We start from the raw sequence: 16224 nt of genomic DNA on the forward strand, positions 1-16224 counted from the left end.
TGGGAGCTGGAAGTAGTGAGAGACCAGGAACTGAACTCCTGGTAGCGTGGTTGAGCATCTCAGATATCAGAACTGCTAAGCAGGAACAGGGCTGTGGCTGAAAATGCCTTGGAGAGTTAGGCATAAGTAAAAACTCTCCAAGCTACCAGATAAAAAGCCATAAACTTCTGATAAAAAGCTATAACTATAGCCAGGTGAATTTTGCATTTTCTCTGAAAAGAGACGTTTCTACTTCCCTTTATGCAAGCTTCAGAGATATTCCAAATTTCTTTGTTAGAATAAAACCTCATAACACAATTTCACCTCACTTGAGGGAGACACTGCTAGAACAGCATTTGCAAGTAGACCAAATCAAACACCGTGGAAGGATTAACAAGTTTAAAACATCTCTTCCAAAACACTGGGGGAAAGTTCAGCACTGACTCCTGAACTGATGAAATCTGGCAAACAGAAGGCCCTCCCACAAACCATGTGTTTCCCTCTCTTTTGAAATGATTACTCCTGGGAACGCAGGCTTCATTCATATATGATTAACACTGGCTCAGAACACCAGTGAGGTGCTTAACTCGGAGAAAAGCACGAACAAGAGGAAATGTGGTGCAGTTTTATATAAAAACGGTCACTAAATATATTCCAGAGAAGTTAAGAGAGTGACTTATTTGCTTCACAGTGAGTACTGTTGAAAGTCATCCAAAGGAAATGCAATTCAGAATGTCCAGGGTGTGCAAGTGACATTAAGCTCATGGCTTTGCAGGGAAACAATCTCTACTGCTTGGGTACAAGTAGAGTAGAGACTGTGTCTGAGGTGAAGGAAAAGTTCAAAGAGCTCAGTATCTTCAAGTCAAGAAACCAGACAGTCTCTATGCCAGTAAAAAATATCATATGGTACCTCCAATCTCAAGCTCAGTTGCTTCTAGTAGTAGAATTCTGATAAGAATGCTGCAAGTGGAAGTCAGACTTTTTGACCAGAGAATAGTGAATAGATAAACCAAACAACTAGAAACTCTCTGATGTGTGTTAAGAATATCCAAGACTTTAGAATAAGTTCTGAAGGAAAAGCCATTAAAAGAACATGAAAATAAATAGAAAATTAAATTGTAATTAGCTCAGTAAAACATAGACCATAGCATATCCTTTCTTTAGTAAAAGAACTTTGGGAAGCATAAACTTCAGTAGATCTAATATAGTTTAAACATGTCTATTTATTCTGCCATGCTATATTTTGGTAAGACCTTATCTGAATTACTATCCATGTTTCTTCTCACCCTCACCTAAGGGGAAAAAAATCTAGGAAAGACAGAGACACAAATAATAGGTTTGTTATGTATTGTGGTGATGGTGTCATAATAAGTCACTATAAATCTACAACAACGAAATTAATGTTTGACATGAACATAAATAATTGTTCAAATGGATTAAAGGTGAGTTAGTGAAGAGAAGGAGGACACTATACACTTTTTCTTGAACTCTTCTCAGAGAGCAAGTAACACAACTCACCATAAGCTCTTCTCCAGTGAAAACAAAACATCAGGATAGGTTGAGGATCTGGAAAGATCACAAATACACCCTTCCCATACAGATAAGGTACAACCTTAGAAATGCTGAATAAAGGACAGCTTTTGGAAGTCATTCAGGCCAATCTCCTGCTCAGGGCAGGACTACTGCCAGCCCAGTCCAGCCATTTCCTTATGGAATAGGTTGGAGATTCCACAAGTCTGTTAGTCTGCACCAGTTCTGAACTTCCCACCTAATGAAATACATATATTAATTCTTCATTTAAACCTCCCAGGGCTGCAACTTGTGGCCACTGCTCAGTGTTTTAGCACCTTTCACTGCTGAGGAGTTTGCCTTTACTGTCCTCGGGAGCTCCCCCCTCTCAAGTAGTTGTAGGCTGCAATTAGCTCACGCCCTTTGCCTCCTCCTAGTAGCACAGATCTATGGCAGATTCCACTATAAGGCTGGTTTTGCCTTGGTAAATAAACAAAGAATCTTAAACTGAAGAAATGAATGTTTGGAACTTAGTCTTTATTGCTGGGTTTGTTTATTGTTTATTGTAGGGTTAGGAAACTATTTTCAGCTGTAACAGCGTTCATGACATGTACTTGTAGTGTCTAGTAAAACATCTAAAAACCCTCCTCTGTTACCTTGTTACCTCCTTAGCACAAGAGTTGTGCTAAGTGTGGATGCACCTTTTAAGGGAATGTACTGGTTTTGGCTGGGATAGGGTTAATTTTCTTCATGATGGCTCATATGGTGCTGTGTTTTAGATTTGTGATAAAACAGTGTTGATAACATGGATGATTTAGCTAATGCTGAGTAGTGCTTGAACACTCAAGGCCTTTCCTGCTCCCCACCTCACTAGTGAGGAGGTTGAGGGTGCACAGTGCACAAGCAGTTCGGGGGGCACACCCGGGACAGCCAACCCCACCTGATCAGGGAGATAGATATCCTACACCATATGCTGTCATGCTCAGCAATAAAACTGGGGGAAGAAAGAGGAAGGGAGGATGTTTGGAGTGATGTTATTTTTCTTTCCAAGAAACAGTTACAGCTGATGAAGCCCTGCCATCCTAGGCATGGCTGAACACCTGCCTGCCCACAGGAAGCGGTGAATGAATTCCTTCCTTCACTTTGCTTGCACGTGAAGCTTTTGCCTTACCTATTAAACTGTTTATCTCAACCCACCAGTTTTCTCATGTTCACCCTTCAGATTCTCTCCCCCATCCCACTGGGGAAAGTGAGTGAGCAGCTGAGTGGGGCTGAGCTGCCGGCTGGGGTTAAACAGACACACAGGAACCTGGAAGAGCTCAGTGTCCCACAGGAGTGAATGGGCAACAGTGAAAGTGGAGCAACAGTACAAGGATAACCTTTAGCTTAGGCAACTCTGTGCATCCCTTTAAGAGAGTTTAAAATCTCAAAAGCCAATAAACAGAGTATATATTTCATACGCATTTTCAGAAAATCTCTCAGTTTTGTTTTAAAAGTTACAATTATCCAGTCCATTTTGGGATACTATTAACATGGCATTCAACTCAAAAGTATTAGTAATGAATCATGTTTGTAATATGAAACTATGTAAATTAAGATTTTATTAAGTTTTTTCTGACAAATTAGAAAAAAAGGGTGTTTTCATTAATACTAAAAATAAGATGCTCAATTAGGCCTCAATTCATACTGTATGTTCAAATTTCCACACATCTTTCAGAATGAATAATCTTGCTGATACTAAACAGGAAAGCAAGTTTGTTTTCTTCCTCAAATAATTTCTTTGACAAAAAAAAATAAAAAGCTTAAAGTCATGATTTAAATATTTGGGGGGAAAGTATTTAGTATGTTAAAACAGTAAAAACTCTCCATATGGTCAAACTTGTAATTATGCCCACAGTCACCTACAGTCTGTCAAAATGAAAATCCATTTCTTGTTTACTGATGCCAGAAATCCTTCAAGAATTAGGGTGACAGTAGGGGACAAGCTACCCCTGTATGTCTAACAGAGGCATCGCTCTCCCACCGTCATCTCAAGTACAAAATCATGACTTTCTCAAAGTAACTTTGCAGATATTTCCCCAGGATTGCTATCCATTAAAACAAATAGCCAGTAGAACATAAAACAAAGCTCTAACTGGTTTGTAGGAGAAAAAGAATATAGTTAAATTTTATACAAGATGACTCCCACTCTACAGCAAATAAAAATAACCAAATCAGTATTTTAATATTCTTGTAATACAACCTAGGTTTAGTCCTTTCATTTTTCCAGATATCCCCATGAAGATATTACCTTTCTAGTATTCATAATGCAAAGTACAACAACAGACATCTTAAATTTGCCCAGATTTCAATTCAAGTATTTTAAAATATGTTTTTATGCTTTCTTTTCAGTGTATTGAAAGGTCACATTTTTTTACATGAATGCTAACAGGCACAGTTCACAACACAGGTCAAGATTTCTTTGGGGATTCATTCTCTGTCTCTCATTTTAAAATAAGTTCATGATTCAAATTCAAGATAAAATACGAATATGTTATTGATCTAAATGTGCAGACTGGCTCACATATACAATGCTTAAACACCGTGAATGAACAAAATCTTATTATTCATTTCATATGCTTTACTAAAAATGACTGCAAATAGAAGTCACAAGTGTATTACTCAATGTTATGAATAACACATTTAATGTCTGTCTATCCACATTTCAAGTTAATGTCACCCATTCACATTCATAATCTGAGCACTCTCCACCCTGCACACAAACACAAAACCCCAAACCAAAAGACAGGGTTACCTACCAAGGGCTCCCGGTTTTTGACAAGCCTAATTATTTTAACTGAATCTTCTTCTTCATCAATATCATCAGGCATGGGGGGCAAGACAGGATCATAGTTCTTCTGAGCAACAGTATCATGTACAGAGAGCAAAGCCTGGAAACATTAATAGTCAGTATATTATTTGGCATCTGAAAAGTTTAGGGAAGGCAAAGCAGAAGATATTATTTATAGCCTGACTCTACTACTGTGATGCATGTAGACTGAATATAATTCTTTTATACAGTTTTAACACATTTCAAACTGATGAAACAACTCCATAAAATATATGCTTCCATATATACAATATATGCAGTAGTAAATTGTGGATGGGGAACACTGTCTTCATACACAAAAAATACCACATGCTTTGCACATTAGCTTGAAATTACAAGAACTATGAGCAGGAGGAAACCTAAGTCTCCAGAAGTAAGACAATAATTATACTTGCCCTAAATAAAAAGTTTCTTTGATACAGCAGGGAGTCCTATCCAGGACTTCTGTTCAACCATGAGATGCATGACATGAGGATGTTGCCCAACTGTTTCCTCCACAGGAGCTCTGGAAGCTTCCCTGGTTACTGGATCCCTTTCATACTAGCTCCCTTTCATACGAGCCTCAAATTTTCTTGGGAATTTTTAATTTACTATGGAATTCATTATTGAGATTGAGGAATATTCTGCTGAAAAAGATTTGATTTAGGCATGTGTTTATGACCTTTCAGAAAATAAAAAGTCTTGAAAGGCAATGGAAAATAGAAAGCTCATTCTCCACATGCCCCCCCAAAAACCTCAGTGATAATATAAAATTCACAGCTTTTTCTAGATACAGAACTCTTAAAGTTCTTTTCTATTTTGAAAAGACTACATTATTTGTAATACCTTTTAAACTGGTGAAAAAATGGTTACATAATGCTTTTACTTTTGTAGAGAAAACTGTGCATTGTACCAGAAATAACAGCAACAGTCATACATGTAATTCTATCTACTTCTTTTAGTTGCTTCTGTTTTCAAATAGTTGCCTCTAAGTACTTGGATATTTTTCCCAGGAGTTAATATTACAAAAGCTGTAGTTTGAACAGCAGAAGTAATTTGCAAATTGATAACCTTCACGACAATAAAGTATTTTTGAAAATGTCAAAATGTTTAGGATGAAGCAGAACACATCACTGTTGTTGGCATGAATGACACTAGAAGGTATCATATCAATGACTGCAATAATTCATCAATTATAACAATTACAATAATGATTATGAAAAAACTCCTTAATAAAGACCAGAAAATTGTTACATTTCTCTGATGTCATTTACTTGCTACTTAATAATAGGCACACAAAATTTGACTGAGTACACGAATGATCAGAAACTGTATGTTCTCAAGGACAATGCAAACATTTTAAAAAAGCATGACACTTCCATTATGCTACTCTAGGATATTTTTTACGAATGGAGGAGACTGTAACAAGAGAAAACAATGTCCAGGCAATGCTACAAGCTATCATGTCTAAAGCTGAAGGCAAAGAGCATATGGTAATCTTGAAATTCTGAAGTTTAAATTTCAAGTTAGGGCTTCAACAAAATAAACACAAAGGAAGATCATGCCTGCCTCACGATAAATTGTTATTGTTTTACTAATTTTTATATTGTATAATTTGATAAAAATACTTCAACACACTAATTACTTCTGGTCTTCTTCCCAATACATAATTATGAATTTGTACTAATTACCATCAGAAATTACCATCTTTCTCCAACCAAAGACAAGTTTTACTTTAGATCTGAGCTAAAACCCCCAGGTTAGCAATTATGGAACCTCCTGGAAATGTTTATTGTGAGGTATTACACATGTAAAAGCCATGCAATCACATGCAGTCATCTTAAGATGTATGTGAAATATCAAAGATATACTAAAACAAAAGTAATGTTTGCTTTCACTACAGGCTACTTACAGTTAAGACTTCTAAAACTCTGCAATTACATTTTTCCACATAAAGCTAGGGCACATTCATGGACTGGTTCAATTTAATGAGGTTCTATATTGCAGTTTAAAAACAATCAGGTAGATAGAGAAAACAGATGAAAATAATCTAAAGCACCATTTTCAGAGTAAAAGGCAGCCACTTAAAACATGTTCAAAAGAACCTGCCCTTAACAATGAAATTTGTGAAATAGATTCTGTCCACTACTCCACTGAATTATGCCACCAGTGTTAATGAGATACTTCCCTGCTCTCACTGCCAGTTTAGGCTCCTGGATACTCCATGCAGAACAAGGATGCATCCCAAGCATTATAAACCAATGTCAATCAATGTCTGCTATTTATGATGCTTTTCTTCACTCACAATGACTGGAACTTATCAACCCACTCCCTTCTTCTCCCAAAGAACATATCAAACCACAGCATACTACAGTTTGCAATGTAAAATTTTTTCCCCAAACTCCAGCACTACTTTATCTCAGTACAAAGATACATATTTTAGATAAGAGTAGGAATGCCAGAAACAATGTGCCTTTTCTCAAACTTTCAGAAGAGGTTCTGTCATCACAAATTTGTTTATGCTGCACACTGAACCTGTTTGTCTTCCATCACTGCTTCTTATGCCACACTATTCTCTGTCCACTGTAGTTGCACTTGAAACAGTCATCAGCACAGATTTTGTGCACTAATTTGGAAACAAAACTTAAAAATGCATTTTGATTTCATTTAATGTATTCAACTAGAAGTTATCAGAGCCTGTCCTAGAGAGCACTTCTGTATATTTTGAACACATAAAGAAACAACTGTATTCACAGAGTAAAGCAACATTTCTTCAGCAGTATCTTTGTACCATTCCACTTAGTCCAAAAAACTATGTATTGGACTAGACTTGTATAGGAAAGTTTGGGACTTTTTAAAAAGCAAACAAATTACAAATGCCAAGATCCTAAGATGATCCTAAGATGATTAAGATTTACCCAGAATAATTTTGCAGTAAATGCACAAGGCAATGCAAAGGTAACAATGTTCTCTTTTTGTACATAAGAAATTATCAACTTACTAATTTCCACTATACTAATTTTTTACGTGTCAAAAGAGACTGCTAGAAGTGCAGATCAATTTTTATTTCTTTTTAATGTTTTGGTTTTGTTTTCAAATACACAGCTCTTCGGAACTATGCACACTGGATCCAAGATTTGGGTCATGTATATTTAAGCACCTCTGGAGAAAAAGATTTTATTTCAGCTCTAAGTTCTATATTTATGATTCACTAATGTAAACATGGTCCATATTTAGGACTTGAAAGAAGGTATGATTCAAGCTCCTGCACTACCTAAATATAAATATTGATGTTCAGCTAAATTCTTAGACATGATCTAGCTGGAAACGAATACCTTCATCAAACCTCTGAAATGTCTAATAACTAGTGCTTATTTTTCATATTAAAACTATCGCTGATCATTTCACAGTTTATAAATTGAAATTTTACACTATCAACTTACATAAAGAAAATCTGACATTGGAAACATTCTAAGTTCTTTTTCTTAAACTGTTCTGAAACTTTAAATGTTTATTTAAATTGAGACTGTTATTAATGAAAACAGTTCTACACTTTGAAAAATGTGTATTACTTACCTACACTGAGTATGCTTTTGCTCCTCTAAAACAATGACAAATGCTACATTATTTCTTGCTTCTGTTTATGTTTTGAGATCCGTAAGAGTACGGATACGCCAAGTAGCCCCTGACTCATCAACACAGCTCCTTATGTTTTTTAATTCTCATTATTAAAAAAAAAATCTCCATTTGAGCTTTGCTTTTCATAGGTATTTTGCATTGAGTAGTCTAAAAAATCATTTCAGAAAATAGTAAGGTAAGGAAGCAAGACAGAATGGGCAAAGAAACAAAAGCAGCCTCTTTCTTAATAGTACTTGGAAAAAAACAAGATTAGAAATTTAAACAGTGAATAGTCGTCGACAGAAAATTTGTAGGGACTCAAACCAACCTTCATGAAAGCCAACAGCTGCAGCAGCCTGTGACACTGCCAACCCAGCAGCTGGCCACCGTGCCTACGGAGCAGATCACTGCCCTGGCAGCACAGTCAGCAGAATGGAACAAAATGGCCCATGACTTTGCTGTCCCAGTCCACAGCTTGGATCATTAGCACCAGCCACCTCCTCTGGCAGTTCAGCTTGAACTCCATCAGGTGAGACAGAGGTATTTTCCCACCTCTTTGCTTTGCCATGGTGCCAGTAACTACCACTGAGGCTGGTACAGAGAAGTTTCACTGGAGGAGAAAAGTAACCTCAGCAGCAGCCACAGCAATGTGCTCTGAACTCACTTGGCAGAGCTCATCCTCCAGAGAGCTCTAGCCACAATATGTTTTCCTTTGTGATAAGGTTACAGATGAAATAAAGACAAGATGAAAATGCTGGTTGAGAAAATTATTCAAGATTGGAAAGTTTAGTTTATGAGTAACTTGCACAAAATTAAAGTCAAGTCATCCAGCAACAGGCGTCAAAGAGGAAAAGGTGAAAGAGTTGGGAAGAGACTGAACCCACTGAAGGAAAGACCGTCAAGAGCATCAGAATGGAAGGAGATGCACGGGAGTCACAAAAGCCAAACATGTGCAGGAATTTAGAAAGCAGAAGAATAAACCAGCAGAAAGCTGAAGCATGATGGTGATGGCATACAGACTCCAGGCACAGAAAATCAATTTGACTTGAGAACAGTTTGGAGAGGAAAGGGATAAAAACATGAGGTTTCAGAATCAAGCTATACATTTAAGAACAACTGGTAAGCAGCACAAAATTAACAGGGAAAAGGGGAGATAAGAAGTTTGATAAGAGATGGGGGAACAACCTTTCTTCTATAGGAGAATTACTCTTTAAACCTACTATTTTGAGTACATGACTTTACATGGATGTATTGATGAATTCCATCCCACTAATTCTATTCCCCAACAAATGGGTGGTAAAACAGCCCTCAGAAATCAGCAGCACATGGCAGTCTCTTAACTACCAACACTGCCTGTTAAGGGAGTATGTGCAACCCTAATTCTGATGCAAAATATGGGTTAATAAGATAACAAGAAAGGCAGGTGAGAACAGGTATCTCAACTAACAGATAAGAACAACCACATTAGCTGAATTCTTCAGCCTGGCTAAAGCATGAAGCATAATCTAGAAGCAGAAGCAAGCAATAAAACTACAGGCAGTAGAAACTCGGTTGTGCTGTTGAAGTGGCCAGAGGATGGCTGGGCTAACAGCAAACTGAATATTTTGGGGGGCAGCAGAATCACTGAGGGAGTATAAAAACTACAGTAATCAGTATCTAGCAGAGATTCCTTCTGATGCTGCACTAATCTAATCCTTTTCTGTTCTACACAAAATTCCCAAGACAAATAGACAGAGTACACAATGTTAAAGAAATCAGTTAACTGCCAGTTAAATCAGTTTGCTTTTGCTATTGAGGATCACTTACACTATTTGACCATTGTAAGTAAAAAACCTTTGGCATTGATGGTAAGAAAAATGAAATAAGATCCTTTAAATTAAGCACAATTTTCTGTTCGTGATCAGAAAATCAATGGATGTACTAATTAATGGGCAAAAAATCCGGGTTCATTTACTTCTTTTCATCCTTAAAATGATATATTTTTCCTGTATATTCTTTATAAAATACCCAGAGATGATACATTGCATGAGAAGACAGCAGTTATGTATGTACAAAAGAGAAAATAACATTCCATGCTTGCAACTGTCCCATCTGTACTTAAACCAGAGTTGCCCTCTAGTTCAAGCTTGTCCAGCTGGCAATTAAATCCCTTTCCCTTCCAATCTGACTTTGATGCAGCTGGGTCACAGTAGTGATTCAAAATATTTAAAATACATACTGTACATGTGTGGTTTTGAGTTCTTAATATCTACTGTAGAATAATGTTCTTAGCACAGCAACATTTCAGTTGGATCAATATTCAGCATATATTACTTTTTCCTCTTTACTGCAGTGGACTTTATTCATGACTATATGAACTTCCTCTCACGAAAGGGTAATTTCCTTGCCTGAAAATGCCGTCTCTTGATTTCAGATTCACCAGTCTGAACTGATGGGTTTACCTGCAGCTGGTAGCCAGACAGAAACAGCCAACAGAAAAATGAACTTTCTGCATCTTCAGACTCCTGCTTCCTCTGGCTCAGTGTTCACAGCCCCTGGAGATGCTTCCAAAGTCAAACTCTTCTCAGTGTTCACAGAAACACGTAGTCTGTCCATCTGTGTCATCTGGTAAAGGTGTTAATATTCTTCCAGATGACAGCCCTGGTTTTTTTCTCAGTTGTGGATAACAGCAGAAAAAGCACTGATTTTAAATCACTAGTGAAGAATTTGAACAGTCTACTTTACACTTTACATTCGCAACGTGATTCATGTCGCTAAAGTATCCTTGAAGCTTTAAACCCTGTTTAAGTCACTTCCAAGAGCACAAATGGATGGTTTTCATAGTGGAAAATGCTGAGACAGGAGCACTCTTTCAATATCTTGGCAATCCTTAATCAATTCCTTTTTTGAAGAAGCAGCAGCTTTACAACAATATTAAGTGTCTGCAGTGGTAGTATGCACCTTTTCTTGGTTAAAAACAACCTGATGACACCCCAAAGAAATCATACGAAAATATAAACTAAAGAAAACTAAAAGCTGAGGTTGCAGTTGCCTTTTCTGAAAAAGTGTCTTTAGGAACAATCCAGCCTTTGACATCAGCATGATGCCTAAATCTTTAAAAGAAAAAAAAATTATCGATCCATAAGGTTAAGAATCTGAATAAACTTAATTCTTCCAGAAAATAATAACATATCTTCATCTATGGTAAGGAGGTCTTAAATTCAGCCACAAAGTACTCCTACTACATGGGAACCTAACTATAAACAGGAGATTGTTTGAACGGAGAGTTCAAATACAATACAGCCCAGCAATTGCAAAGGAACAGCACCACTGAAAGAAAAAGCAGCATAAAAAGATGACATCCAAAAAAGAGACTATTTGCTTCATATTATGCAGTTTCTCCATTTTCACTAGTCTGTTTTCAGGACCTGAATGGAATTGCTACTTGAAAGGGATGTGACTTTATCTGTAGTGATTTTTTCCTTCTTCTACATTACCAGCTTTAGCAATGTTGCCAACTTCTATGTGCTGTATCTGAATGCTACAGTTATAGGTATGCAATTCAACATTCTTAGCTGGGTGTGAGTCAGTTCCCTCATGTGGGAAAGTCACGGAGTCACAGAGTGTATATATATATAAACCCAAAGAATTTATTTGATTTACTTTTCAAATTTTATATTTTATGCTGCCAGCTTGCCTGGCTTCACTTTTGTTTATGATATCTACCACTTTGTTTGTTATATGTTGGCTGCTAGGGAGCATTCTCATATCTGTACATCTAAGACCGACAGACAAGCTCTCCATGGGACATCAGCTGAGTTATCAGGAGACAGACCCGAGAGCATGTCCAGAGTAATATGATGATTGTTACTAAATATATTCATGCACTATTCTTCCATGTCCTCTACACCATTTTATATCTATGCTTATGATATGTTGTACACTGTTATATGTATGCTCTGTCAGTTCCTACCACAATAAGTGTGCCACAACTGCTTCTCTGCCTGACAGATGTTAAAAATCAAGGTTTTTCTTGGTGTTTTTAAAAGGACTATTTTGTTATTATATTTTTGTTTTACTTATTCCATCCCAGGAGCACGAACATTCCAAAAATAAAGACAGCAACATATTCTGCCAGCACTCCCCACCCAAAAAGGTTTTCTTGAAAAGACTTTTTTGAATTATGGGTGCAAGCAGAAACGGAAATCGGAAGTCAAGGTCTAAAGTTAAAAACAGCTAAGAAGAAAATCTACTTGTCCTCTAACTCAGCTGCCAAAATGTGTGATGGTCAGTTTTCCAAAGTGGCATAGTTTAAAGACAGGAAACACTGGGCACAAGGATCTCAGTCATTTGCCAACAAAAGTCTCCTCTGCCCCAGCTTCATGGCTGGTATGCTCAGAACATCTATGGGCTATCCATGAACCAACGTTATCAAACCATCAACGCTGTGGCCCTTGCTGATCGTTGCAGTAATTTGCATCTATTACTTAGGGGGGAATATAAATATTTCTCTCTCCCTGTTGATATTTCACAGCATACCATCAAAAATCAAGCAGGCTCTTGCAGGTTTACAAATTAATGGCATCTGATTTTGCAAGTGAGGATTATGTGGGTAACTTTTCAGTTGACATATGAAATACAATGCACTCCAGCTCACCATATTAATAAAGCTAAAGCAATTTGTTTAGTAAAATCTCTTCATGTAAGAGCACAATTCCTATAACCAGTCCTACCAATAAACTGATGAGAAAATAGTTATAAATCATGGTAAATCCTGCTCCCTGGACAGATACTGTAGTTTGTGTTACCATTTGTGAGCATGAATATTTCTTAAAGAGGAGGAGAACAGTGTCTCAGGACACGTGCAAAAGTAGAAAACATTGGTGCATCTGGGAAAACAGGCCTCTAACAGGACAGGGCCAAAAGGTCCTCCTAGTGCCTAGGATACAGTAGCAGCCTAAATGTAGCTCAGATGTTAACCGACCTGAAATCTGTATTTGAGTTCCCCAGATGCAAAACCTGAACAGTTGTAGGCAAATCCCAAGAATTTCCAGTGGAAAATGTTGACTTTGCAGAAAACACCTAGTTCAATGAAAAAGCCCTGATGGAAAATCCTCAACAGGTCTAAATACAAAGGAAATGTTGGAAAGAAAATAAAGTTCAGATTAAGATTTTTTTTTAATTACATGCTACATGAAATGCTTCATGAACTTTTCAAAGCAAAAATGGATTTTGCTTTATATTATTATAGCGCAATATTTTCTTTCAGTGTTTTGGATGTTAAAGTTCTTGTAGAAAAAAGCCTGCAGTCTCCTGGACAGTAATTTATACTGTTGATTTTTGCCAGTGACTGCAGGGCAGCTTTAGAAGGCTCTGCTGATAAAGTCTTTAAATATTTGCTTTGTTAAAAGAACAAGTAGCACTTTGATCTGAAGAGTCTATTAGGCCCTTGTGCAAATCCAGTAAGCCTCAGATGGCATGGATGGTGGTATCAGCAGCTGTTTATGAAATAAAGGCTAAAATTTACAAACTTCCCAGTAATACAAGAAAAACAGAACAGGACAGGACATGGTTAAAGGTATGCTTCAAGCTCAAAGAAGTACTATTTCTTTGTTTAAGGACACCTAATCAAACATAGGAAGCATTTACATGAAGAACAAAGTACCCTGTCTTCATCATCTGCAGTTTTGGTTTTGTTTAACTCACAGTTCTATTCTGAAGGAAAGCTGAAGAGATGAAATTAGATGAAAATATTTACAAATGTAAATTATTTTGTGAAACTGAAAGTCAAGTGTACCTCAGATGAATTGCAAAGAAAAGAGAAAGCATAAATCCTATTTACAGTTCTCTGGTGTATGCATCTTTGCCATTTGAAAGCAATTAAAAAAAAACAAACTGAAAACACAGAATCTGTATTTTCTCTGAACAGCAATGTTCCCAGTCACACAAGAGCAGTTTTCCCTTCACTCAGCAAGTTATCTTAAAGTTACCTCCAAAATTCTATTCATTCTATGGTAATGAAAGAGAAGACAAGAAAAATACTGTATGTCCACCTCTTGTTCCCTCTATGGCTACAGGTACAGTGCCCAAAGTGACCCAAATACTTTACATTCTGGTGCACCATGAGGCACTGAACTCATTCACAGTCCTGCCTGGTGCCCTTGCTTAGGTACCTGCTTTATGTTTCAGACTAGCAGCTGGCAAAACTTTCAGCACACATAAACAGAAGATAGACTCCATTGAAACAAGAAGAATCACCATTGGAAAAGCTTAATTTCCTCTGGGTCATAAAAGGTATAAACATCCTTCAGAATAGTTTTAGCACAGTGGCATTAGCTTTTGACATAATTATTGTTCCGCCCATTACACCAATGACCAAAAAGGACATATTTTATATTAATTTAAAACACACTAAATTTACCCTAATAGAGATTAACTTCAAATAGTAACTTGCTTAGTTTGATATGTAATTATCAGAAGTGTAACTGTTGTTATAAGCACAAAGGTAAGAGTGAACTAGGTCTGAATAACATATCCCAAGCTCGTTTCAAAGTTAGTATAATTGGGATAACATTGTTCAATGGACTAAAAGATGGCTCGTTCTTTTATAGTCTTTTTTGTTTATACCCACACCAATTAAATAAGTGCTGAAAATGTTAATTCCTACAGTTGTTTCAGTTTATCAACTAATTTTAAAAATAAATAACAGTTATGCTCTTGTGCTATGGCACTCTCCAAAAAAGAATACAGCTTCTTCCAGCTTGATAGAAAAGGAACTGAAACCTACTATTCAAGACAATTTTTAATTAAAAGTGGAGGAGAATTTGGAACCTTTAAGATCTTTCATTCTTAGCTTGATCATCTGTCATATGTACATCTCTTTTCTTACAGTGTGTCTCCCTGGAGCTCTGCCCTGTTACTGACAGAGTAACTCCAGTGACCTCTTCGCTTCTTCCCATTTCCAACCCTACCGACACGTAAGGCCATTTTGCTAACTTGGTTGTGACATGTCCACTAAATATCAAGAATTAAACTCCCTTTTAGATATATTTTGTGTTAACGTCTGGAATCTTAAGTCTTCCAATAATATATTCCAACTTATACAACTCCATAACAATGGACAAAATATTTTGTCTCAAGATAACGTAGCTATTAAAAAAAAAAAGCATAGTGCTCTCAGTCATCAGCAGTAGAGACTCATAAAAAAGGCTAATGCAGAGCCGGGAGCTGGACTTTGATGATCCTTGTGGGTCCCTTCCAACTAAGGATATTCTATAATTCTATATCCAAGAGCTGATTTCTGGTCTGCTTAAAAATAAAATACTGTATTCAACTGGATTTGGGTTCTAAGGTATGGAAATACTGTTCTATTTCTTGATACCCTTAACAAGGTAAAGCAAGATTACAGAATGCAAACTCTAAGTCCTCATCCATTGCTGGAAATTAAAAATACTAAGTGTGGCTGGCCTTTGTCCATGGGGCTTTGTAATTATATTTTAAATCTAGAACAGAAATGAAATGTCTAACACACAGTTAAACAAATCCACTTGATTTCCCAGAGCTACGTGCTCTGTTCTACTTCCAGAGTCCTGTTTTAATCAGAAAAGATAAACCACAACCATTATTAGTTCATTTAATTACGGTAAGTGATGCCACATTTGAGAACAGGAAAAAAACCCACTCAGTGTAACTGGACACTGAATGCAGTTTTAAGAAGACTAGAAATGCCCAATTATTTATTTTTTTTTCAAAAGAAAATGCACCTGACAAAACCTTGGAATTACTTTTAATACATTTTGAAAATCTCAGCTCTGATAAACAAATTGCCTCACAGAAATTAATTTCTTCTTTAAAACACTTCTCTATGGATGAAAATCTGTGCCACAAATTCGTCAAAGCTTTACTCATCAGATGCAAACACTCAGTAATATATTCAATAAAGGAACTTTGTATAACAGAATTAAAATACAGAAATATTTATCTAATCAGACAGTTGTTTGAAACCTCTCCTAGCCTTTTTTGGTACGTTAACCAAACCTGTAAAGTTACAATCACCTTGCTAGACTCGTCCCTTTACACCATCAGACTTGTGGAGGCAGTGATGTAGTGCAGTAAACTAATCCTGACTATCCTTCCCCATGCCATAAACATGAGAGCAGAGCTGTAGGAAAGTGGAAGCTCTCCCAGCTCCAGCTAACACTGCAGTTATAAACCAGGTCAGGAGGGGAAAGTTTCCCCAACAGAATAACATATAGCGAGCCTAGGTCAATCCCAAACTAAGCCATATGTGT

At 36.8% G+C, this 16224-nt stretch overlaps 1 protein-coding gene across 6 annotated transcripts in view; it reads right to left on the reverse strand.

The window, feature by feature from the left end:
- The window catches only part of MPP7 (membrane palmitoylated protein 7), a 142812-nt gene that overhangs the window by 38888 nt on the left and 87700 nt on the right, over positions 1-16224 (reverse strand). For all 6 annotated transcript variants that reach the window (XM_008930068.2, XM_018075641.1, XM_018075640.1 and 3 more), the window contains exon 6: positions 4287-4418. In XM_008930068.2, the coding sequence (XP_008928316.2) occupies positions 4287-4418 (132 nt within the window). The remainder of the gene's footprint in view (positions 1-4286; positions 4419-16224) is intronic.

This window comes from Manacus vitellinus, unplaced genomic scaffold (assembly GCF_001715985.3).
Source record: "Manacus vitellinus isolate BGI_N305 unplaced genomic scaffold, ASM171598v3 scaffold_3_pilon, whole genome shotgun sequence".
NCBI lineage: Eukaryota > Metazoa > Chordata > Aves > Passeriformes > Pipridae > Manacus > Manacus vitellinus.